Source organism: Anguilla anguilla, chromosome 15, assembly GCF_013347855.1.
Source record: "Anguilla anguilla isolate fAngAng1 chromosome 15, fAngAng1.pri, whole genome shotgun sequence".
Lineage (NCBI taxonomy): Eukaryota > Metazoa > Chordata > Actinopteri > Anguilliformes > Anguillidae > Anguilla > Anguilla anguilla.
Genome location: NC_049215.1, coordinates 20,100,346 through 20,127,119, shown reverse-complemented (window position 1 = coordinate 20,127,119; position 26,774 = coordinate 20,100,346). Strand labels below are relative to the sequence as shown.

At 43.3% G+C, this 26,774-nt stretch overlaps 1 protein-coding gene across 2 annotated transcripts in view; it reads left to right on the top strand.

Annotated features, from left to right (window-relative positions):
• The window catches only part of epha3 (eph receptor A3), a 106,480-nt gene extending 82,633 nt beyond the window's left edge, over positions 1 to 23,847 (top strand). Inside the window, exons 12-18 of one of the 2 annotated variants that reach the window (XM_035394303.1) lie at positions 1,242 to 1,303; positions 5,188 to 5,397; positions 7,649 to 7,798; positions 9,619 to 9,812; positions 14,018 to 14,173; positions 18,661 to 18,753; positions 20,303 to 23,847. In XM_035394303.1, the coding sequence (XP_035250194.1) occupies positions 1,242 to 1,303; positions 5,188 to 5,397; positions 7,649 to 7,798; positions 9,619 to 9,812; positions 14,018 to 14,173; positions 18,661 to 18,736 (848 nt within the window). In that variant the 3' untranslated portion in view covers positions 18,737 to 18,753; positions 20,303 to 23,847. The remainder of the gene's footprint in view (positions 1 to 1,241; positions 1,304 to 5,187; positions 5,398 to 7,648; positions 7,799 to 9,618; positions 9,813 to 14,017; positions 14,174 to 18,660; positions 18,754 to 20,302) is intronic. The other variant, XM_035394302.1, reaches the window with a different exon arrangement.
• The last annotated feature ends 2,927 nt before the right edge of the window (positions 23,848 to 26,774 follow it).

Sequence of the window (26,774 nt, the reverse complement as noted above, 5' to 3'; positions counted from 1 at the left end):
AATGGCTGCAGAGGAGTGCATACGTTAACCGCCTGTGTGTTTGACTCCTGGGATCAGGGGCTGCTCTGATGTTAGTGCCGCTCTGACAGAATATACAGTAGCTCTGAAGCACGATACTTCCCATCTTTCTTCAAAGGCTGATCGTTCACGATCTAAGATTGTCATATTGCACACCCCTACCCAGCAGATGACTCCGGAAATAAGGCCATTTGTCTAATAAACATAACGTGACAACAGAACAGTCCAGTCAGACGGTCAGAGAGGTTTTCCCCCTCATTTTTAACTCAGCCCATCGATAGGGACTGAATTAAGGTGCAGACGATAAAAGATGTAATTTATGCGCTGGAGAGAGGGGGGGAATAAAGCTGTCAGCTGGGTGACGGCTGACCTTGCCGGTCTTCTCAGTTCATTCGCGGCTCCTCATCCTGGATGGAGGACGCGCTCTCGAACCCGGGACCGCCATAAGTCATGGTTACGAGGCCCGAGCCCGCCTTTGTCTCAATGCTTCACCGAGCTTCTCCAGGAGCCGGGGGCGGGGGGCAGAGAACGGGGGCTCCAGATAATGTCCCAGCGCCTGGGTACACAGAGCCAGCCTGGTCTGTCCCCCTGTTCCACCCTGCTCACTCCACAAGCCGTAAAACTGCAGCTGCTAAACCAAACTTCTTTTATAACGCCCATATGCATCCGGGCTGAGCACTATAAATTCTCAGCTCCAGTAAAACCCTCTGATTTCAGGAGGGGCGGTTTCATGTACGGACAGACAGTTAGTGCTCAATGACAATACGGCATATTTGCACGGGCCTTTCAAAGTATATCAGTCAAAGGGTTCTGAAAGTTATTTATGCCTAGCTTACAAAGTATTGTAGCCGCAGACCCTATAAATATTTTAAAAGCTGAAATCTGACATAGGGCTCTGTTATAATTTTAATGTTCTCCATAGTAACTCCTGAGAGATGATTTGTTTGTGGCTTGAATGCCTTTTCACCATATGAATATAGTAAGGCTTGCCAATAACGCCATATAAAAAATTGAGCAAAAACTGTCTGATCATAGAGAATGTTGAAAAAACTATGTGCGTACGTATGTGTGTGCTTGGGTGCGTTTACATATATGTGTGTGTTCACAATGATTAATTGTAGGATATTGTGAAGCATCTGATTTGTCTATTCATTTCATTTTTTGTGATCATCCGAAGCAACAGTACAACTCAAAACATCTCTCTTTCTCTTGCACTCTTACAGGTAAACCAGTCATGATTGTCACAGAATACATGGAGAATGGATCCCTTGACAGCTTCCTACGCGTGAGTACACAGCCAATAAACTGCAGTTACTGTATGTCTGTCACCTGTCACTCTGTGCCAGAGGCTTGTTATGTCACCTTGCGCTGAGCAATGTACATTTAACAGACTGTTCAAAGTACTGTGTTTGATGGAAGCTTGATGGAAAAACAGAAAAAGCACAATCTGTTATTTTTAATCCTTTCCAATTTTTGAAAGAATTCATTGTGAAGTTGTTTTATTTTTTTATTTTTATTTTAATGGTGATACCCCTAGTGTGCTTTTACGTGCTGGGTGGAAGGCAGTTTTTTGGTTGATTTTCAGGCTAGTAAAGTGTATAGTTAGGATTACACTCTTGGTGACTGTACATGTTTTTGGGAGTTATTTCCCCCCTCCAGTCCAAAAGTCCTTCATTGGGAGGCACAGTGGCACAGTGGTTAGCACCAATGCCTTGCAAGATGGAGGTGTCAGCCCGGATCCTCTCTGTTTGCATGATCTCTCGCAGTTTGTGTGGGTTTCCTCCAACAATCAAATGACATGTAGCCCCCGGTCTCCAGATTAAAATTATAATGTGCACTCACCTTGTCAAATAGACTAATAAGTTGAATTAAAACTCATTCACAAATTGAAAACGGCATCGTAATAAACACACAAACATTCTTGTTTAACGTCTGTGGTAGATGAGGGCAGGCCCCCATCTGAAAAACACTGATAAATGAACTAACAAGCTCATTAAAGTGAGCTGGGGTGACCTTCATCAAGTGCATTCGAGGCCTCGCTGTAGTCTGTGAAGCATGTGGCTCCGCAGGACTGAGACGTGCCTTCAGAGCCGTGTAGCTTGCCAGCGTCTACCAGAAAAGGCACTAGGCCGGACGAACCACGGAGCGTCTGTCATAGCATGAGTAATTGAGGGCCGCGAAAAGCGAAGCGAGGCCTGATGGTTATAATGGGGAACAGGACATGCTTTCGCTCGTTGGCTTTCGCATTGATTAGAGGCCTGGCTTTCTGAAAGGACCTGAAAGGCAGGCCTGTGCCGTGGTCGCTGGAGTTACGCAGCGCACCTCACGTTACAGACGGGTTCTGGGCAGTTGAAATGAGGCGAATCATGGCGTCAAATCAGCAGGAGCTGACACGAGCCCCGAGTTCGCAGGACACTTCTGTTCCACATGTGCCTGCGTACCATTTCACACAAAAAAAAGAGCACCAGCACGGTTGCAAAGTTACACAGCAATTTCCTGCAGATTTTGGAGAGGCCTGCTCTTCATCACAGAAGCCCGTCATTCCGTTTCCCTCACCGCAGTTCATTCCTCTATTATTAGCTGTGCTTTGAACTTTGAGTTTGAGTTGCATTCCCTACCAGGTTGTCTGGAGTATATTCACCCCCACTTATGGTATGTACACATAGCACTGGCAAATCTCTCTCTCCCCCATCTCTCTACCCCTTTACCTCTCCCTTTCCTGCTCACTCTCTCTTCCCTTTATTTTACACAAATAGATGGACACACAGCACATGCATCTAAACATCTCTCAGGCCGGGGGTGGCTGGCTGCAGTTTGTTAGCGACACCTGTTTAAGGAGTCCTCTGTAAAGCCTTGCCGTCTTACCCGCCCTTTCCCTCTGTAAAGCGCTCCCTCCTTCATGTTTGCCTTCAAATCCTGTGCAAGCAGAGTAGATATCGCTGAATTTAAAATGGCTATTCAGACATGCCAATGTAAACAGTGGTTACATGCCGGTGTACTTTGAGAGGCGTAGCAGACATAGGCTGGGAGACCTGTTTTGTGTTCTCTCTGCTCATTCACTGCGTTTGTGTTTCTTTGGTAGCAGCTGGTTCATTCACGTTTGAGACTGTGAGGTTATGCATTTGTTGAGTAGAAAGATGAGAGTGCACTGCATAATGTGCTTATGGAGAGTAAAGTTGTAACTTTCTCTGAATTCAAATTTGGACAAAACCCCAGGGACAAGGTTTACAGTAATTCATGTTTTATTTTCATTTTTCAGGTTATTTGACATGTTCCAAATGAGTGACTAAATTCACAAAATGCCACGGACAAGGTTTAAAGCAATATGTGTTATTTTTACATTTTTCAAGTTATTTGAAATGTTCCAAATGAGTGACTGCCTTCACATTTGCTTGTCATTGCATACATAAAGGAGGTTAGTTGGCTAATAATATTGCCTCATAACTGTCCAATCCCAACCATTTATTGTGGAGGCATTTGATATATTGCAAGGTTAGCGCATAAAAATGTCCAATGGAAAGATGATTCTGCATGCTTATGGATTCCAGGCTGAATACCGCAGTTCCATATCGACTGTATCTATCTTGCAAGATCTCCATGTAAAATTTAATAGCATCTCTCAGATCATATCTTCTAGCCTCTGCCTTTCTGCTGGACCATACCATAATGTCCAGTAGGTACAGTGAAAATCATGTTCTTTAGGTGTTACTGGTGAGACTAAGCACAATGTTGTACTCTAATACCCCATACTATCTTTATCAATCTTTCTCAGGCAAGCCCATTTCTATAGATCAGCTGTAAATCAATACTATTCCTAAAAATATGACACCGTGGAATTTGTTACAGTATTATGAGCTTCAGTGAGGACAAATGGGAAATTCACAAAGTCAATCAATGAGACTGGAGCCACCAGGAAAGTTTCCACAAACAGGAACGGGTCTTGGAATGCAGGCAGTAAAGGTGCTGACCTAGCCTAGACATCATTTGTTTTAGTCAGGTCTATTGCCTTGTCTCCACTGGTCAGGTTGCAGACTGAACCCTAGGCTAACTGATAAATTGCACCTCCATTGTCACTCAAACCAGTCTGAAGTATTGCCGATTGGACTGCTTTAATTTCCTCAAACAGATCTGATTGGCACGTCACTGACTGCGTAATAGTATGTGGGCGTGGCTCATTTAGCATGCTGTAGATTAAATCCTTAAAAACGCAGGAAGAAAAGTGTAACACAAGGCCATGAGGTAGTCCCAGCAAACGTGCCCATATCAACTTCTGAACAATCCGTTTTATTTGAATATTATATTCATAAGCTAAAAACAGCAACGAGTAGTTAAAGGGGAATTGCACTTTCAAACACATATGGGCTTATTTTGTTTATATTGTCCTTCTAATGAATGTGTCGACCTACATTTTTCGATTAGTTATTTCCTTTTACATGTCTAACGTTAGAAACAAGGACCTGTTTTTTTTTTAGCGCAAGTCCACATAGTAGTATGGTTTCCGGTTTTTTCTTCTTCGAAGAAGAAAAGAATAGCGTTGAAGTCGCGCAATAATATGCTGCCTAGGTCTACTTCCTGAATTTGTGAAGGTAAGCAACAAAACATCGTACAATATTAACAAAACGAAATACCTAATCGAAAAATGAAGGTCGACACATTCATTAGAAGAAAATTAGAAATAAAATAAGCCCATATGTGTTTTAAAGTGTAATTCCCCTTTAAGCAGTAAGGTAACAACGGCTGCATTGAAACCACACTCCTTAATTAAACTTATTTTTAAATCGAGGCGTGTCCAACATATGAGTATCGCATTTGTTCAGAAAAAAATCTTTTTTTCTTGCTGTGTTGTAATTGAGAGATCATTTCTTGTAATTTTGAGAAAAGGTTTTGCGTGAATATCACAGGCTTGAATTAGCTGTAGGTCTAATGGATAGTCAAGCAAAACTATTGGATTTAACATTGATGAGACTGTAATTCCATCTTGGTTTGACACATCAGGCGTAATGTAACTTTGAAAGTGTCATCTTTAATACAGGAGTGTGTCGTTAGTAACACTTTTTCTAGTATCCCTGTTATTTGATCTTTTGGTACAGCTACAGCCTTCAGAAAAGCATACTTTTCAGTGAGATTTTGCATGTATGTGTGTGAGTAAAAGTCTCTCCCTTTTTACAGAAGAACGATGCCCAGTTTACGGGTATCCAGCTGGTGGGCATGCTCCGCGGCATCGCCTCGGGCATGAAGTACCTCTCAGACATGGGCTACGTGCACCGGGACCTGGCCGCCCGCAACATCCTGGTCAACAGCAACCTGGTGTGCAAGGTCTCCGACTTCGGCCTGTCCCGCGTGCTGGAGGACGACCCCGAGGCCGCCTACACTACACGGGTGAGCCGAAATCGCCGACCCCAAACGTCCAAGCACAAAGCATGGATTCTTAAATGCGCCTGGAGAATTGGATACTTGTTTGCCTTTTGAAAGTGTGTCTCTGGTAACCTTCGAGTGACTAGGCAAACAGTTTGTTTGACTAAAGCATGTACAAAAGTGGATACAGTAATCTGCTTTTAAACATGTCAGTCATTTAATCAGCTAACTGTACTGGAATCTTGGTGTCTGGTCCTGGCTTCCATCCTTGTGTTTAGGGAGAGAATGGGAGTGCATATCCCTGCCCCTCACTGTCTGGCCAGTTTGTGATTGGAAAGGACGTGGAATGCTGAACACCAATCGGGGCAAGGCTGATATTGAGCACAGCCATCAGGCCCACGCAGTTTCATTGTTTTCCTCTATCTCTCTCACCGCAGAGTCTCCTGAAATGTATTCAGTTCTGGAGATTAATTACCCCATATGTCACTCTGATACACACATGCTCGATGCTCCAGAAGCCCACGACAACTAAAAATAAATAAAACAAGGAGAAAGATAAAGCTAACATAAATTCAGGAAATGTCTTTGTTTGTGAGGAACTACTGAAAAGATATGGTAACATTAGGGAAATCACAGCTCAAACATCTAACGTTTAGCCCAGCTGTGTTCACAGAAGCTGCAGAACGTTTGGATACATGACGAATGACAGCCTTTGTTCTCACCCCCCTATACACAGGACACAAGTATTGGTGTTGTTTTGCAAGGTTCTGAGTGTTGGTTAGCTAGTTGCTAGTTACTGTGAATCAATTACAGTGTGCTTAGCTGAGTTTAAACCTCAGGTTTATGCCCCTAGATAATAGAACTGCATTACAACAGCTAATCCTTATTACTATTTTGAATAGCTGTTCCAGTTGTAATACTGAGGTCTGTAGTCTGGGACTTTTTTTGAGGATTAAACTCCAGCTAAGTGTGCTGCAATAGACCTTATATGGCCATAAATTGAGGACTGCCCATGATATATCAGTTTGTAAAATAAAAGTACTTTCCGGCAATGAGTTTCAACACAATTAACTGAGAAGCAAGAAGAGCATTTATACTGGTGTGCTTGATAAGCTGAATAGATTCAGGTGTGCTTTGCCTTCCTAAGCATCCGATAATAATCTCCCATGGAACCGAGCTCTAATGTGACACTGGATCCTGGAAAAAAAGTAGAGAAGTATTAAAACAACCTCCTCCTCTGCCCAGCATCATCCTGCAATCCTGCCTCCTCATTATCATGTGTCTCACGGGGAATGAGGCTTTGGTCTGAAAGTTCGCCCAGAACCTTTCAGCGTTCCACCTCAGTGCGATCTGTGAAGTGGACGTCAAAGCGCATGTTAAGGAGCTGTAATCTCCCTGCTGTTTGTCCAGGCCCGTGAGGGGGGTGGCGCTGAAGTGCGTTTATTTTTTGAGGCTCGCCTGTTTGCGGAACGTGGGGCAGGAGTTGTGTGCTTTGGCCGGGCAGACGGTTAGCTTTGGCTCCCCTCCCTCTGCCGCGAGCACAAGGGCCGGTTCTCCGACCCAGGCTTCCTCAGAGCGGCGTCAACACGGGCCCTCGCCCCCGCGGGACCGCGCCGCTGAGATGAAACGAGGCTAGCCGCGCTTCGGGGGGGGGGGGGTTCTGGCACCCGCCGTTAATCTTAGCGCCCTGTACTTTACCGCCCGTCCACATCGCAGGTCTCTTCACACGTTCATGGTTCATTCTGGTTTCAAAGCCCTGAATAGTAAGCGCTATCTGCTCAGTTCCCTTCAAATCGTGAATTTGTTTTGTCAGGTTAAACACACTGTGCTCTGATGTGTGGGACCGAATTCACAAAGGTGGCTGATGCTCTGCCAGACATAGCCTTTGCGACAAACAAGTCAAATTTAATTAGTGGCTCATTCCGGTTTGTGAAACTTTGCTATAGTACCTTATCAGCGATTCGCAATTATGATTTTCTGTTTAAGCTACTTACTGTATGTCATTTCCTTATAATTTTAATAGTTGTAGAGTATGTGGAAAAATAACTGTATAAAAATACTAAATAGTTTACCAAAGCAAATAATTAATCAATGTAATTACATCAAGTGCATAGCATGAAAGAAGGCACATTTAATTAAAATAACTCAAATGCAATGCTTTTTTTTGTAAATTAGGAGGACAAAATGTATCATGAGAGAATGCTTTTCTGCCATTGATAAGATTTCACCTATCTCTGGGGATTTTGAACATTGTTTCCCTTTTCTGTTTTCTCAGGGTGGCAAGATACCGATCAGGTGGACAGCACCCGAGGCCATCGCCTATCGCAAGTTCACCTCGGCCAGCGACGCCTGGAGCTATGGCATTGTGCTGTGGGAGGTCATGTCATATGGAGAGAGGCCTTACTGGGAGATGTCCAATCAGGACGTGAGTGTGCGGGAGGCTGCGTCCTATGGAGAGAACTTACTGAGACATGTCCAATCAGGAAGTGCATGGACAGCCAACAGCGGGGAGCAAATTTTCTGAGAGGATGTAATGCATGCCGGGGGCCAGGTGGCAGACGGAATCTGTCACCAACAGCAGTCTCCAGGACAACGGTCGCCTGTGTACTGCCAGACACCGGAGGCCAACACGGGCGCAGAAAAAATAAAATAGAGAAAACAAGTGCCTCGCTTTAATCCGTAGACACATTAAAATGAAATCAGAGTCCCCTGAAAAATAAACCAGGACAGGCTCTGCGATGACAGTCTGTTTGTCGATCGTCTCTTGCAGCAGGGATGGGGCCCACCTTGGCACCACCCCCGTCCCCCCTGTCTTTGTGAGGCCGTTCTCCGACACTGGGCAGAGCCTGAGTTTATTTACACTAGATTAGCATGTCATTGGTGATGCAGTGCCGAAAAGCAAAATAAATCTCGCCAGACATTTCCGATATTCAGCCTCAGTCGCACTTTACATTTCACGTTTGTGTTTAACATGGGGGAAAGCTGGCCCCTTGCCGTCAAGCCTGTTTCACTTTTAGATTTGTGTGGCAATGGGGGAGGATCCCTGAGACACATTTGCTGGAATTCAGAAGTTGAAAAGATTATAATGATTTATTTGGGATAATTGAAAGGTCAAAAGCTCCCATTAATATTATAAGAATTCTTCATGTACAGCATAGTTTTAAATATATATATATATATATATATATATGTATATATATATGTATATGTATGTATATATATATATATATATATGCAGACACACAAATGGCTGCTTGCAGCTAACACCTGAAAGGGCGCAGCAAATCTTGTGGCATTTGGGGGTATCGAATTTCAAGTTACTGGGGTTATTTAAACTGCATTTATCCATTTGTAATTTTCCTGAATATATTACTTGAAAAGCGTGGCATTGGTTTCTTTCTGTACAAAGAAAAAAAGAAAGAAATAAAGGAATAATCATTTGAATTGGGCAGCACCCGTTGATTGTTCCTACTACTTTACACATAGTCATTTTGAAGACAACGCGTTAAAGTAACGCTATAGTCAGTAGCCAACTACTATTTCAGTTCCCCGCTCTGTAGCTGGACTGCTTTCCAGCTGACCAGCTCCTCCAAATGCTACAGTAGGCAACAGCTATGAAACCACACTACCAAAACCAAGTTTACAAAAAAAGGCCCTATTAGCACAGCTCATCTTAAATAGGCCCACAATTAGCATCACCTGCAAACATTCCAACCAGTCATTCAGTTGCCTGTAGAACACCCCATGCCCTATAATCTAGCAGTCAGTTCACAAAATTGCTGAATAAAGCTTATTATACAGAAGTTTTGCAAATGAAATGAAAATGTAAAAAAAAACCTTCAGTGCATATCCAACAAACATTTTTCAACACATGCATACCCCTGTATATCTGTACAGTAAATGCTACTCCTGCACAGTAGGCAAGAGGCATTGGCAATACTTAAACATTTGTGTGAAACAGAGCCATTGTTCTAGTAACGCAGTGCAATGAGAACAATTGTTTATTTCAAGTACATTTTGTTATTTTAAAAGCAAAGCTTTTGTCTTCTGGTGTGTGTTATAACATGTCTAAACACAACAAATGTATTATTTCAAAGGTTCAATTATTGACTGTGAAAAGAAAATATTGTCTTTTATTGGATGAAATCAGAGGTATTAAAATCCCAGCAGATGACCTCCCTTTATGTAAATCAGTGGTTGTAATGCATCGATTTAAGACCCCGCCCTCCTTTGTTTGGGACGCAGGTGATCAAGGCGGTGGATGAGGGGTACCGGCTGCCGCCCCCCATGGACTGCCCTGCTGCTCTATACCAGCTGATGCTGGACTGCTGGCAGAAGGACAGGAACAACCGGCCCAAATTCGAGCAGATTGTCAGCATCCTGGACAAGCTGATCCGCAACCCCGGCAGCCTGAAGATCATCGCTAACACCGCCTCCAGGTGACACCGGCCGCCCCTCCCTTCCACAAGCACTTCCCTGATCTGTCCCCTATCACTTCTCTAGTCATCACTCAATCACTTCCCTGATCTGTCCCCTATCACTTCTCTAGTCATCACTCAATCACTTCCCTGATCTGTTTCCTATCACTTCCCTAGTCATCACTCAATCACTTCCCTGTTCTGTTCCACTATCACTTCCTCTGTCATCTCCCAACCACTTCCCTGAATTGTTTCCTATCACTTCCCCAGTCATCTCCCAATCACTTCCCGGATCTGTTCCCCTATCACTTCCCCAGTCATCTCCCAATCACTTCACTGATCTGTTCCCCTATCACTTCCCCAGTCATCTCCCAGTCACTTGCCTGATCTGTTCCCCTATCACTTCCCCAGTCATCTCCCAATCACTTCACTGATCTGTTCCCCCGTCGCGTCCAAAAGCAATCACTTCCCTGAATGATTTTTCATTCACTTCCTCAGTCATTTCTATGATCAATTTTCCCTGATCCCTGCTTTTCGTGGTTATCATTGAATGCTGCTAATCAGTGACTGCAGAAGCTTTACTGTAAGGCAATGAAAGAATGCAGTATCTGCTTTCTAGGCTCATCCTAACATATCTGTCACCCACTCACCCCTCCAGCAGCTGAGCCCTGTAATCACTGGGACACAAATATGTACTGCACTGCACAGATTTTACACTGGATTCTTTTCCCTAAGACTGGCGTCCTTTGTTTATGGAAAAGTCGCATTGTTTTCAGACAGGAAACAATTTGGTATAAACAACTACTGGCTTCCTGCTTCCTGATTCTCAGAGTCATGGTGTGAACACAGACGCATACGTGTTCAGATTCAGAGGTTGAATGTTTTGAGTTTTCAACAGTGCGGTAAAGGCTGACGCTGGACGGTCTTACTTTTTCATCAACTTGACGTGGCCTCCATTACTGTGCACAGCCAGAAGGGTGTCCCCTTCCTTAATGCTCTTAGCCATGGTTTGTGTAGATCCCTACAGCCACCTACAGCCAGCACAGTGCCGCTGCTGGGGCGCTGCTGGGCCGCCGCTGGGCCGCCGCTGGGCCGGCGCGCCTACGCGACATTGGTTGCGTAACTGGGAGCAGTGTTATTATGGAGACATCAAAGCAGGTAAAGGTGACTAATGATTTCTTAAGAAAGTGGGAATGGGTCCCTTGGAGTTTGGCGTGTAATTTTCCTGATTGGCTTTTAACACGGGCAGCCGGGGGAGCGCGATGGCGGGTGATTTATGGCGCGCATTAGAAGATGCGGATCGGCGCTGCGAGGCTCCAGCCGCAGCTGCGCCCGGGCCTGCGCACCTCATTTGTCTGCGGCGGTACGCGCTAATGGAGCAGGGTCCCCCGCGGGCGGGCCCCGGGGCCGAGGCACCTCTGCCCGAGGGACGGGGGTGACTGGCAGGGGCAGCGCAGATGGCGGGAATGCTGGGGATCCCTCGACAGGACCCCCTGCCTGGGGCTGGAGGGGAGGGGTGGGCATCGCGGCCCTCTTCACAGCGAGAGACGCATTCCTGTCCGTGACTAAGCTCTCCAGATGTCTTTCCTATGAAGAGACGAGCCCAGCTTCTCCACTCCACCGTCCCGCAGGGGCCCTAAAAAACAAGATACTACGCAGCCGTGGTTATTTAAAGGTCACCCCATGAGTGGAAAAGAGAGGAGAGGGAGAGACAGAGAGAAAGGGAAAAAGAGGCTGGAACACCGGCTGTTTACTTCTCTTATTTGTTGTGATCTTGAGCTCCAGTGGTCTATTTACACTGGGGCTGTGGATACCAGGGCCGCCCGCAGCTACGAACATGTTCTCTCCGTCCCCCTGCCTTTTCTCTCATTGTTGGCTTTTTTTTTGTTGTTGCTGTCAGAGATAACACCATGAGAATTCCCTGCTGTATCTGCAAATAAAGACACAAAAAAAAAAAAAAAAAAAAAAACAAGCAAAAAGAAAAAAAATGAAAAGAAAACCAGGGTCATGTTCAGTTTACCACAGATGTGCACGGGTTAAGAAAGTTGTGTGGAGTGAAGTTTTTTGGATCGATAGTTCTGCTACATGCCTGGAGCCACGTAGCTCCTGAAGTTAGATCTTTGCCGTTATGATAGCCCCTATTTAAAAAAATAAAAAATACCATGAACAAAAAGAGAGCTCTGTGAAAGCTCTGTTTCTGTTTGGCATTCTGCTAAGTCTGTTATCTGCATGAATTTGTTCAATATTCGATCAGACACAGACAATCTTTGTCTTTGTACTGGGAAACATATCAGGAATGTAATGGCTAACAAAGCATTCGGGGATTCAAGCTGCAAGAACTGTCTGTTTTTCATATCAGTCTTAGCCTTCTGCTGATCACAGGACTACATGGCTACATTCTATACATGTTGAACATGAAATAGATGTGTCAGCATGTAAATGGATATACATTTATTGCATGTTTTAATCTGTGTTTGTTAGGGAAAAGGTGCGGATACTGTGTCTTAAAGACCTGTGTCTTTGACAGTAACCCAGGTGTGAGCTCTGTGTGCATATGGTAGCGGTGGCAACGGCACAGTACCTCTGAATGACCTCACTTGTACTGTCCCTAGAGATGGGTCTCACAGACACACACACACACACAAACACAAACACACACACATACACCATGTAAGGGGCAAGATTTTATTCTTTATATCTGCTATCATTCATTATGGCTCCAGAATTTCACTTTTTGAAAACGTGTGTATGTGTGCGTTTGTTGGGTTGCTGAGCTTCCTGGTATTATAATGTGTTTATTTACAGTCTAAAAATAAAGGCTTCCAAGGGAAGCATAATCTCATTTCCTGAGTAGGGAGTTCTGCTTTTCTCTGGTTGCTGATCAGGTGCAGTCTGGGGACCGTGCATTGGCAGAGACTCAGCTAAGAATACGTAGAGTATTACTGGAGGTGGCTGCACACCCCTTATTGTTCCAGGGGCTCTATTCAGGCCATGTAGTTGGGGAGCGGACTGGCTGATTTTAAAGATACAGTGGGACCAGGGTGTGGGAGGCTCAGATTATATTTGCTAAAGAGCTGAATGGTGCAGTCACTTAGTTTATTTTGCTGGGGGGTTTTGTGGAGCCGTGAGCCGTCTTACAGCACAGCAAGACCGGACTGTGCAGAGCCCAGCTAACACTGGCCGAAACGCCCCCTGTCAGAAATCCACATAGTTCCCTGTCTTTAATTTGGTTATACCTGAAATAAATCAGATTCATTTAAAATGAGTATTTGCCATTGGTTTAGTTAGAGTAATTAATTATGTTTAGGATTATTTTAGATTTGATGCTTCTATTTAAATTTAATTCTTCAAATTGAATTATATAAAACATACAAACTATGCAGCCTGAATATTTAATATTGAAATAGGATTTGTTTTATGTCAAATTTTTGTTAATTTTGTGCTGGTGTGCTGTTGCTGTCGTTTCATTTATTAAAAGCTATAATTGTAGTCATTCTTACATTCTTTCTACTGTGTGTGTGCATGCACACGTCGTAAACAAAAAGTTGAGCATTTGCTTTTCTCATTTTTTAATGCTAACACGCACAGTCGGTGGTATTTTGGCTTCCATATATCATTTCACATGTGTAAGTCTTTAACGTACGCATACACTTAATTCCCAATAAACCGTGGCAATAAGCATACTGGGAAATCATCAGAAATTGTGTAAAAGACCATGTAGGAGAATAAATAATGTTGTTGTGTAGATTGGCTTTCTACAGGGAACGTGTCCTGAAAAAGAACTGAACAGATAAAGAGTTTGCAGAGAGTCCCTCCTCTCCACAGGTATTTCCTTATGGGGACCCGCTGCACAGGCCACGTTTATTAGCCTTTTGTGTGCACTCTCTGCACCGTGCACTTTTATGAGCCTGTTTTCTCAACGATAACATTTTCATACCGTGCGTCAAATGTGAATAGCAGACTAGAAATATATAGTTTTTACGGGAGTGGTGGTGTTGGTGGGGATGGTAGGGAGAGGGGGCGGGATATTAGTGAGGGAGTCGAACCCAAGGCCTGCCTACAGTGGGCCAGGGCGCTGACTGGTGGCAAACACAAGGCAGTAGAGGCAATGCCATTCTGTGTCTGAATGTTGCATTCATAGCGGTGTTCATGTTACTTTCTCAGCAGAATCGTCTGAAATGTCACCAGCTAACTGCCTCTGCCCTTGTGCCGTCCCTCCTCTGCAGGCCCGCGAACATGCTGCTGGACCGAAACAGCACCGAAATAACCGCCCTCCGCGCCATGGGCGACTGGCTAGAGAGCGTGCGGACACTACCTTGCAAGGACGTGTTCACTGGTGTGAGCTATAACTCCTGTGACACCCTGCCCAAGACTTCTGCAGAGTAAGAGACCCTTACCTTCTCGCATGGCAGTAGCACATATTTATTATTGATCCTTCCAACATGGCTGCCACACATATTTGTGACCCTTCTAACATGATTAGATTTAGATTGTATCCTTTAATCATTCAAATGATCACAAACAATGTGATTACAAAAAAAGCCAGACAACTCTAAACTCTTTTGAATTATGAATTCAGTTTTAATGTGTCATTTTCTATTTTTTAAATTAAATTGGCCCTATACAAGAGTAATCGATGGTTGGAATCTGTTAGTAACATAACATGTGTTAGTCACTAATAAAAAAATGGTTCAGTTGTTTCAATTTAAAATAATGTTATAATTTCAACTTTTAAATAGAAGGTGCACACACTTTTCTTTAAGTAGTGTCAATGTGTCTTTTTTTTAAAAATGTATCTGCCTTAATGTTAGCGTGTGGATAGTTTCCACAAAAAACATCTAATCATATATCACCTTCCTGTATCAGTTATCATTTATTTGATGATTTTTGGCCTTGTATTATTTCTAACCAAGACAAATACTAAAGTGTTGGAGGCTAGACTGCTCAGTGACAGTGTTACAGTAAACAGGAAAAATTGTGGTTGGTCAGTGCCTATCGTGGCTAAATTAGCTTCCTATGAGATGGGGAATACGAGAAGAAAATGTTCCCCCAGTTTATTCAAGAATTGTGCCCACTCAGACCAAGCATGGGTGGGACAACAATGATCCTGTGAGAAAGCTACTAAGCTACACCAGACTTTTTTTTGTGGCCTTTAAGAGATCAGACGAGACACAAACAAATGCTGTTGGGAATGCAAATGGGATTTTTCCCCCCTGAGAAAGTCTTGCGTGATATAGGCACCCCAAATTTAGTACAGTACCATCCGCTTTTGACAGGAGAAATGTTTACAAATCTGCCTCCTTCAAGTTAGGGGTGCAGATTAGGGTAAATCTCTTAAATGTGCCAGTGCTGGTCTGATTTTAATTGGTAATGATGGCACTTTTTTCCACGCCCGCTTCTGTTCGAAGTCCAACAGCAGAAAGGCAAAAAAAGACATTGGAGGAATAAAATGACGATCCTGACAGAATGAACCGGCTGGGAATGGCTTCGGCAAATTGCATCTGGCAGGCTTTATAGTTAAGGAAAGCAGCTGACTCAGGCAAAGTTCTAATAATAAACTCCTATTTCTGCTCCATGGTGTTGATTGGGGGGAGTGGGTTATCGGAAATGCGGTATCGTGGCACGCCAGAGGCCGTCTCTCTGCGCGGCTATCGTCCCAGGAGACGCCCCTGTCGTTCCACTTAATTGAGAAGGTATTTGACAGTGTAAATAATTTCACATTCGTAATCAAGGAGATCAGACCCCTGGCTTTGGAGCAGCTGTTGTGTCTTCTTGAGCCATGTAGACGAGGGGGTCTAAATATGGGCCCTGCACGCAATCACTCCCAGAAAGTGCTCTGCGCTGATGACCGTGTAAATAACCAACCACAAACGTCTCCCTCTCACCAACAATGTGGATTAGATTCAGAGGGGGGGTGAGGGCCAGTGAGCGAGCTGGATTTTCCGCACTCCACTGCAGCCACACGTCTGAACCAACGGTCCCAGCTAGCACAATGTTTCAGAACAACGTTCTAGTTCCTGTTTGGCTGTAAGATACAGTGAGACTGTGATGAGATCCAAACAGTCTTTGTATTGTATTTATTGATCTAAACAAGGTCACGGAAAAATGCATTCCCCACCAAGACCGCCCTCATTGCTGAAAGTCTGCCAATGACCACATTAGCTACACCCCCTATCCAGCCTGCTATTTCACAAATGGGGCCTGATCCAGAATAGTCAAAACATTTTAATTTTGAAATAATATTTGCAATATATAAAACAAAATAATGTCTATTTTTCAGATCAGTGATTTGGTAAATTAGTTTCAAGATAATTTTGGAACATGCAATGACACGTCAATCTCTCACAAATTAATGTGATAATTCTATTCTGGTTAACTATAATTTCAATTTTAATATGATTTATATTAAGCACTTACTGGGTTGAACTTGATTATTATTTTTTTTTTAAAAGGTACACATCTGAGCATGTCAGAGAAATCTATTGCCTCAAAATCAAACTGTGCGGAATAAACCTGTCTTGGGTTTTCAAAATCCTACAAAGGATAAATTGTGACAAATTGAATGTAGATAGGGACAGCTTTGGGAGATGATTCGATACAAAGTAACCTGTCTTTTACGACATTCTTCACCAGCTAGTCTGGCTTATGAAAAGCTCATTTTAATGTAATTACATAAAATTTAAGAGAGGTTATAGTTATCTGTTCCTTGAATGGCAAGCTCAGAGAATTAACTTCTGCACTGTAGTCCTATAGACTGTAGTCATCGCAGAGGAAAATATAATCCACGGATGTACTCAATGCATTTTGGCCTTGGTCTGTGACCTTTGCAGTTCTTTAGACAGTATGTTAGCCCGTGCTCTTATTCCACACGCTTGTAAAGTACACCACAACAGCAGATGTTGGCGAGATGGAAATATGAGTTATAGCCCTGAAACATGGTGTTCCAGCTGTAGTCATCAGCATCGTTCTCCTTAATGAGTTCCTGATTGTCATCCGTTAATGATCTGGATGAGTCAACGCTGGAGCTTCTTGGCTCGCCAACAGGCCGCCGGATGAAGGGAGGGACCTGTCCGAGTTCACACCACACACCGCCACGGTACTCCTGACTCCTGGTACAACAGCGAGCTCTCGGACCAGTCACAGTGCCGGCATTCTCCTCGTTAAGGGTTCGAGAATAGATTGGGGAGCTTTCATAGCCTTTCACCGGTGGATCTGTTTTTTGTTTTTTTTTAAGAGATCCTTTAACTGGCTTTTTGACTCTTTCATTATGCATGCGACAAAACTGCTTAAGGCGGCTGGACACGGACTTTACCATCTGCAGAGAGAGAAACCCGATGTTCAAAAATGAAATGTGTTTTATCAGATTAGTCCTGAGACTCCTACATCATGTCCATTCTGGGCTCTCAGGATTTGTGCTCCGGGTGAAATGGGAAATCCTTTAAGAACCCTATGAGTTCCCAGAAGACCATTAAGTGGGAGCTGTCTATGCATTAACCTGAAAACAGTTAGGCAATTAAGATTAATGCCTCGGTAATTAAACGGGTTGTGAGCGCGGGTGTTAGCTGCCTGCTCTGCAGGCTGGTGAAGGAGCCAAAGTTTCCGTGCGAACAAAGACATTTGCTCTTGTTTTGTTTGAGAAAGATGATTAATGTGCTGCACTGCCGATGTTAGGAATAACACAACCGCACAGGGAATAGGGAGCACTTCAAAAGAAGTGAGCCGTTGGTCTGAGAAACTTTGAGTGCTGTCTGTTTCCTAAGTTGACACATGGTTAAGGAATTGACTCACACTTTGCGCACACACACTTAGAAATACCAGCAAATCAAGGAATATGAGCTCCAGCTCAGTGTTAATGTCCAAAGGATGATTAAAATGTTCCCATATCTCCAAGGGTGTAGGATGGCATAGGCCATGTGCACTAGGACTCAGAATCCAACCAAAACAGATCATTATGGGAGATGACACATGGTCATTACTCCAAAATTAAGTCTTTGTTGCGCAACGTACAGTACAGCAGCAACAGACCACGACCTTCACTGATTTTCTTTGCCTCTTGCTAGGCGGCTGACAGCACACATTGTCGCTTGGAGTGTGTCTGTGTCACTTGTATAAATTGTCTGGAACGCTAAACAAGTGTCAGTGTCCACCTTCTGTGTCGGCTCATTTGGCTCACCCCCCCACCCCCCCCCCCCTCCCTGATACCGCCCTTATGCCACAGCAAGGCGACCGCGCCAGTTCAGTGAATTACGGCCGCCCTTATGCTCAGTTTGTTCAGCTGCTTACACTCTGTTTAGAATATCTTAGCGCATTAATTATTCAGAAAATACCACCCGCACGAAAGCACGCTCCTCTGCTACGTTGCTTGCTGTTTTTGTTGGAATTGAATTCATTGTACTTTTTTCTATGAAATGCATTTGTGCAAACATTGATGTTTTCAGTGTTGCTAAGAAACTCCATGTGCTCCAGATGGTTACTTTAAAAGGGTTTTTGTTCATTTGACTGGTTGTCTACTGTCTGCCACTGTTTACCAATGATGCTGTGGGAACCATGTGTTTGTGACAGGTTTGTCCCTCCAAATGAATATCGCAAGAACCACTTTGTCTCAAATTCTTTGGGCCAAGTCTGGGTCGGGAGAGAGCTGGGTTGGGGGCTCATTAGAGCTGTCAATTAAACTATATTCCCACCAGTTTTATTTATTTTAAATACAATTAGTTCTATGCCACAAATAAGCATTACAAGTCAGAGGGAGGATCAAAAAAATTCACTGAACGGGCCACACAGCGATGCCGCTGATGGGGGCAGGCCGTCAATGGGGAAGAGGAGGCTGAGGGTGAGTCGCTGTCATGCTAAAGGTTTACTTTGTCCATAGAATCTGCCTGACTGAGGTAAGGCCAGCAGCCACTTGCCCCGACTGGGAGCAGGCCATGGGAATAACCACACTTTAACCCCTAAAGACCGGACGGTGGGTTTGAGCTCGGCTCACGGCGTGCTGGCTGGCCTGCAAACCCCTCGCTTGCATAAGGCACTGCACGCACGCACAGAGCTGGCTAGAGGAGACCAGGACAACAACACTGAGGACAAACAAGCTCTGCTTCACTATAACCTAGGTCTGCTTATACTAATGCGCTGCGATGTGAACAACCAGCAAGGAACGAGCTGCTATGTTTTGTTTGTTGTTTTTTCTTTGTCATTTCTAATCTCACAGTATGTGGCAGTGTGGATATTGGTACTAACGTTTTTCCATATCATGCATAATTATAACGTGTGAAGCTCTAGATACTGAGAGAAGATTGTGACAATCTCAGCCCCCCCCCCCCACACACACTTTAACATTTCCTGTCTTAGAAATGCATGGAACGAATGTAGCCATTCTGGTAAGTTTGGAGAGAAAATGTGGCCCAGTGATAAATGCTTCTGTCACCCGATGCATGGAACTAATTGAATAATGAGCTATGCCGTATGTTTCAGGTAAAGAGCAGAAATGTACTGGTGCTGTTCCATTCTGACTTTTAGAGCTGTGATCCAGCTACTACATGGATTTATGAAGGCGTGGAGGCGATTAAGTGGTATTGTTCAGTGCTGCAATTGGTCATGAGGCAGAATCAGCTGAGTTTAGTACTCACTGCACTGCCTATGCATCACTGCAGTGCCTATGCAAATTAATTCTCAATGCTGGAGAAATATCTTTGGGGACACACTTAAAAGACTGCATGTTTAAATATTGAAATTGATTAAAGCTATGCCTTAAATGTTTTTTGGAATTACATTTTGTAGTAAAGCACTCAAAACCCAATAGTTTCTGAGGGCTAGGGATTTGAGTGACAGTCTCCATCTTCATGTTTAACTTCATGATAAAAGCCTTATTGTTTTGGCTGCTCTTGGTGCTATGACATATTTTTACAAAAACCCATGTGAACCTACTGTAATTTCATTAGGTAAATGTGGGGCTCATACTTCAATTTAATCAAGATCTCTCAGGGCTTTTGGAATCATACACAGCTTGTAAATCACACCTAAGTGTGGCCTTGTCAGAAAGACTTAAAATTTAAAGCTTTGGGATTTGCTCTGGTTTGGTCATTTTATTTTTTTTGTTTTTCAGACCCCTAAGGGCTCCTTGAATCAAACCCCAAAACAATTTGCACTTAATAATCTCAGTGATCCATCTTATATTAATGAGAACTGTGATTTACAATCAGTCTTGGAATATTTCATTCCAATCCTTCTCGAGTCGTCAGGGGGTTTTGAGCTGTGGTCATTTTGGTTTTTTATTGTCTCATGAAATACTTAGAATCCATGATAGGCGCTTAAAGGTGTAACCCCTGTGTCAGTCAGTCCTCCAGCAATGTCATTGCTCTGTCATTAACTCAATTCTGTCAGCTTAAATGCATCATGACGCTTGGATCACAGCGCTAAGGACGGATGGTGGAACAGCACCGAGGGTGTGACACTTATGTCTGAAATGCGCGCTGCGTTTCGTGCTGCTCACGGGCCCTCTCTCCTCTGTCTCTCAGGGACTTCAAAAAGGTTGGTGTGACGATCGTAGGACCTCCGAAGAAGATTGTGAGCAGCATCAAAGCGCTTGAAACACACGCAAAGAACGGCCCTGTTCCCGTGTGATTCCACGAGAGACCGTCGCCGCTTTTCGCTAAAACAGACGGGAACTCCATATGTGACGAATAAAGAGGACGCATTAAATAAATGTTATGGTATTTTTACACGGCAAAGGGCAACTTCCCTGAAGAGTGACAGTGGCATCCCTAGCCCCCTCCCCCCCTCCTCCAGGGATTGTGGGGCTCACTGGCCGGGTTTCCCCATCTATGACGAGTTGCCTTATAACCCAGGGCCACAGAAATGGAAGAGACATCTAGCTCTGGGGCGGGGGAACTTTGAGGCCTGGGGAGGTTGGGGGCGGGCTGCCCACTCTCTCACTGGGTGCGCGGCGTGGATCGCCGTGGAAACCGAGGCCTGCGCACGTGCGTGACGAGACCGGCAAGACAGGAAAACATAAATGTCACGAGCAGGCTTGGTCTCGTCCCAGTGGTTACCGCCGTGAGCTCTTAACACGCAGAGCGGGCGCGGCTCACGCCCGTAGTAATGCTCAGCAGGAAGAAACGGTCCCCTTAGCTGGGAGCTGCACCTGGAGTCGGGGAGATGAATTCACTCGGGCCAGCGGCTCGAGCAGACAGCTTTATCCGCTTCAGGCCCGTTCGGACCCACACCGGGCTGTTTCCTCTGCCGCCGCCCGCGGGTTCGGCCTGGCCTGACTCACGGAAAGCCAAGCACGGTACGACCCAAAAAGTCCACGGGAAGTAATGAGTCCACGAGACTGCAGAGTCATCCCCTAAGGTTTGTGACATAATGGACTCAGGACACTCAAAGAGTCGGGGACCAGGTCCCCTGTCTCTTACTGCTTTCAGCTTCTGGCCGAGGTTTGCAAAGATACCACTCATTCAGCAATAATATCATGCGGTGTTCTCATTTGTCTGCCGTTTTGACTTTTATGTATTTGACTTTTACATATTTACGTATTACTGCTCCGTGTACCCAGCTCAAGCCTGCAGCTCTGGTGTCTTTCTCAGAAAGTAGCGCTCATGAATCCAGAAAAAGACTGTTACAAAGTGTTCCTTTGTAACAGGAGTCAGGCACCGTTTGCATGGTTTGCTGGATTACAAAAGCCAATAAAGCCAGAATATTGTTTCTCATAGAATGAAAATATCACTTTAAAGAAGTCACTGTCATTCAACTCCATTGTGAATGACTGTGTTGATGCCAGAAATGTAACTCCTTTGTATCTGTATTAAAAACGCTGTATCTGCAACAAGTTCTTAAATATTGCAAGAACTCCAGAGATTTAATGCATCACAAAATGTCACAGACATTTCTGTCAGTGGTTTTGACACAACTGCAGTTTACACTTTCCGTGTTCAGCTCAATACTCGTTTTATTGAAATTTTAAAGCACTTTTAACACAGTCTGCATTTACCATTGTTCATGTGTGATTTCTGAATGGTACACCATTCACTGTAACCAACGTATATCTTCTGCCCTCATCCAAGCTACATCTCCCCCAGTTCATCTTCACATCATCTTTACTTTTCACTTCAGAGCTAGCCATGGAAGACTAAACATGGCAGTGCTAAACCAGCTGTCCCCAACCCTTTCTCAGAAGCTCTGTAGATCTGTGTCCCTCCAGGATTGTCCAGGATTGTGCTGTTTGGTATTTCACTGTCACCTCAGGTGACTCTGAAATTATCATGTGACTTATGCCAGCCGGGTTATACCTCACCCTATGTGTCTTTTAATTGAAATTTCCTTTTTTTATATGTCTATATTGCACAATTGTCTTATATAAAATAAATATATGATCAAATGCCTTGATCCATGTGCATAGAAAATGGTTTGAAATTCAATGAATTTGCAGTGAAAAAATGCAATACATACAAAACACTTTTTTCCAAGCGGTACATGAATTCCAATAAATGCATGCCTTCATATATACAGTGCATACAGTATGTAATTACATACAGACATGTATACAGTACATTAATAAATACATACTGTACATGCACACATGCATGCATGCATACATTTGACCTGGGACAAATATTTGAAATGGTAACCCTTTAGATACTGGTATCATTTGAAAACAGTCTTACAAATCCTGGAGAATTTTCGACAAATATGCAAACCAAAATACAGTCGTCTAAAATAATTTTTTCAGAAATCCACAGGAATTGTTTGTATTTCACTAAATTTACTTGCCCATGGTCTGGCATACGTATAACATTGGTATATAGATACATGCACTGTTAATGTTACTAACACATTTCGTATAACACCATCTGTCAGTAAGTCATTTGTGATCTGGTACTGTGCCTTTCTTGATGGCAGAAAACTGGTTGGCCTGAAAATGAAAGTCGTGCAAACAAGATGGAGGCTAATAAGCAACCCTGACCGGGTATTTCGGGCGTCCCTTACTTGGGGATCAAACTCAGGGTGCGCGTTTTTCATCCAGACAATAATGGAGTCAAACCATGCGATTGACTAAAGCCTGCTGTAAATGCATACAATAGCTAGGTTTTGTAGGAGTCAGAGACCCGCATTCTTCAAGACCAAACTCCAAGAGCCGCATAATCACTTTACCTGGGATATAAAGCCTGTATTTTGTTTTCTTATACACGCGCATTTCTGTCTGGAGGGTGTTTTGATTCCATTTTTTGTCCTCTTCTAAATCTGTGCCACGTCAGGCCGGTCTTGGTGTAGGTAAAGCACCAGCACGTGCTGTCATCAGCACCATGGGCCCCTTTGCTCTGCTCAGCTTTTTCACTGAAGAATGGATTTTCAAGTCGATGGAGAAAAAGAGCACCGCCCCCCTGACGGCCATTTTTCTCCATGCCATTGTAGGAACACCCACCCAAAACCCTTTCTCTAACCTTCCCCACCCTGCCCCCTCACCTGTCTGTGAGTGAGTCAGCACCCTTCTCTATTAGCATGTGCATATGTATACATGACAATATAATAAAAGCAATGGTGAAACTAGAGGTACTCTCAATTACATGGCCATCACTTTGTACAAACGTTTGTATGTATGTACATATATATATATGCCATATATATATTTGTGCAACATTTTAAAAAAGAAAAAAAAAATCTTTGTACTATTTTTATTTTGTATTATATTGTTTTTACATTTTAAAAAAAGCAATTATGATTTACCTATTTATTTGTCAAAGGTGAAAATTTGAATGTTTTGTTTGTAGCATACAGTAACTTATGGCATGGTTATGTGACAAGTTTATCAGTGTTCTGTATTTACTTTATAAACATGATTTTCAAAGAGCAATACTGTCGTCAGCCCCTCACAGTCCTTTTTTTAATAGATTTGTGTGTGGGTGCACGTTTGTGTGTTCGTACGAGTGTGTATATACGTGTCTGCGTGTGTGTCTGTGCTTGCGTGTGCAAATGTAGATGGCCTTCTACTAATGTAAAATGATTTGTAGTGGAAACATTTATATTTTTATAATAAACTTAATGAAAATATTTTTCAAAGAATGAATGCTGAGAAACTGTCTCTCATTCTTTTGTTTCCCCCTTATGTAAAAAATGAGCAAAAAATGCGGCCGTTGATTCAGCATCGTTTTTGCATCAGTATTTACTACTTAAGTCTCAAGTATGTTGTTTTTTTGTGAAACAGAAATACATCTTTATATTCAATTATATTCAGTTTATATTTCATGTATTTCATTTGATTCTTGTTACACAAAGATTTTTCATTGGCCATTTCTGTTGCATGTGTGAGGACAGTGTCTTACAAAAATACTGTCTGACAAGAGTACCATCCCAGCTAATATAAATCATGAATGGATACATAGTTGCTCTTGCAGTGCAAGGACAATACAGCCAGATTAACCATGCTTGTATCTCATTACACCGTCAAAAAGCTGTACAATTCATGAAGGAAAAATAGCCTTCGACAGCTTTAATACAGTAATGGATGCTTACTGGTGGAGAACTGAACTTGGGTTAGAACACAGCTACATATGTGTAGCAGTCGGTCCGCCGGAGAGGCGGATTGGTCTCAGCTGTGCCGGCTGATGGAGAGAGCACACGCACCTGGGTTGCGTTAGCTAATCAGCCCAGGTGCTTAAAGGTGTGCTGCTCTCCACAGTTTGGGGCCGAGACCGGGAGCTAACACGGAGAGCGCAGTTATGATTTTCATTTCGTTTTATTTTGAGCACTAAAATGGAAAGAAATCCTCAGCTGGGATGCTGGAGGAGCTGGACCTGGCCGGGAAGGCAGGTCACCTACAGAGCAGGGAACTGAAAAGTTGCTGCTCTGTTTTACTTTCTTTTGTCTTTGTTTTTTTAGCTTGTTGTTTTAGTTTATTGTTTTTTCCCGGAACCCGTGAGGGGGAAGTGTGAAGGTGTCCATTTATTTTATTTCATGTTTGTGTGGGTGCGCTGTCTCTCTCCATGCGACAGAGAATGGTGTTCCCCGGCACTGCAGCATCTCCCTTCCCGGGGTGTCACGCTTGGTGTGTGACAATATGTTTAAGGCAGCTGGCACAATGCTAGCTAAAACAATGCAGGCACCTGTACTTAAATCCAGAATGCTATCCAGTTGGATGCTATTGTGCATTGACATGTACTGTTTGACGCAGACAGTATCATGTATTGGCATGGGCTATATAATGAATAGTTCCTAGGCTATTTCAGTAGACATTTTGGTAGCATGGATAATTAGCTTATATATGTGTTGCTTGCAGCAATTCAGACAAATTCAATGATAAGCCAATTTATGAACTAACAAAGTTGTGCCTTTTACTTGACTGGAAAGCCCAAATATTTCACTAGTTAATGATATATTAGCTTATGGATATGTTTTAGACTTTATTTTTCTAACTAAATATACAAAAATAAAATATTATTTTGGCCATTTCCCTGGCTACAATTATTATCTTAAGCAAAACAAATTTGTTGCATTGCTCAACCAGTCTTTGTGGGTTTTTGAAATGCTATTTACCACCTGACATAAATCAGATTCAATGATATTGGAAATGCAGTCACAGAACAATAAAGAGATACTGTTTTTTAACCCAGAAAATATGACACTGCAGGCATTTTTTGGAGAATGCCTGCAGTGGTACTTCCCAAAGTTTAATCAGAGTTAGACACCATAGAGGTTCAATCCCATTTCACCAATTGCTATGTACCTGGGCTGCAGGGCTAGTTACACATGAGACTGTGTCACGTTATTAAAACTGTTTGGATATAAATGGTTGATTTTCTATTGCAGTGACGATGTAAGGCTGTGGGAGAGCGGGTTACAGTTGTTCTTTAACCAAAAAATCTTAGAAATGCAAGGGGTGCTAATGTGGTTCAATCAAGTTAAGCTTTACTCCCTGAGAGTGAAGAATGTGACTGAGAAGCCCCAGGGAACACTGCCGAGTAGCTGTGCTCTGTACTGTTTCAGAAGCATCGTAGCTAAGTTAACTGCATGATAAAATTGTAATACATCTCAGTTAACTGAGACAGTTTTGTGTGAATAACTTTGAGAAAAGAAACGTCCATGTTGTTTACACAATCCATCAGACTTTTTTCAAAAGCTTCACAGTTGCATAGCAACCAAAAAAAAATATGTATCAAAAAATGAAGTGATAGGATAAATTCACCAGGCAAAAATCTATATAAAAACACAAAGACAAAAGGCATCAAACTCTTAAACTGTAAAGGCTATTTTCTTCTTTCCCAGCTGTGGAACTTTCAGTCCCTCCATGCAAAGATGAACTGGCAATGTGTAACAAAAGACTTCAAGTCCTCTGAGTGTTGCATTGGTTTAGGAAGAGCAGGACTCTAAATAACTGAGATACATCCTGAGTCTGGACATGGCCATGTGTTGGGAGACACAAGCAGTCCCTTCAATGCACATCTGCTAAATAGCACTCCAGAATTTAATTTTGAGGGCTGTCAATTTCCAAATAGTTTTTCATTTCATATAATTGAATGTGTGAGCAAAACTGTCTGGCAATGCTCAAGTCTCCCAGGATACAGTTGCTGAGGTTGAATCATGCTCAGTTTAGTGTGGTCCATGTTTCTGTTCTTACTCACTCTGTTATAGACACAAGATAAATTCCAGTTAGAACTGACTTGAGCACCGATTTACAATATCTGCCCATAAAACTATTCCATCTCCTTCTGTGAGATATTTTCTATTTAATTTATTTCTCTACTCGCTCAGTCACCCGTTCCTTGATACCTTTTGAACAGAAAGCTTCTGTTCTCCATGCGCTCCATTTTAGGATAGAAAAGGGCCATGTTTGGGAACGTCCTCAATGAAACCTTTCACGGTTTTCTATGTATTGCTAAGCAGCCAGATTTATTGGGTGATTGTAACGCAAATGATCTTTAAGGTCTCCAGCATCATCAAATGCGGCTGTCCCAGGGTGAGGGATCGCCTCCGTGTGCTACCCTGAAGGTTTTGAGA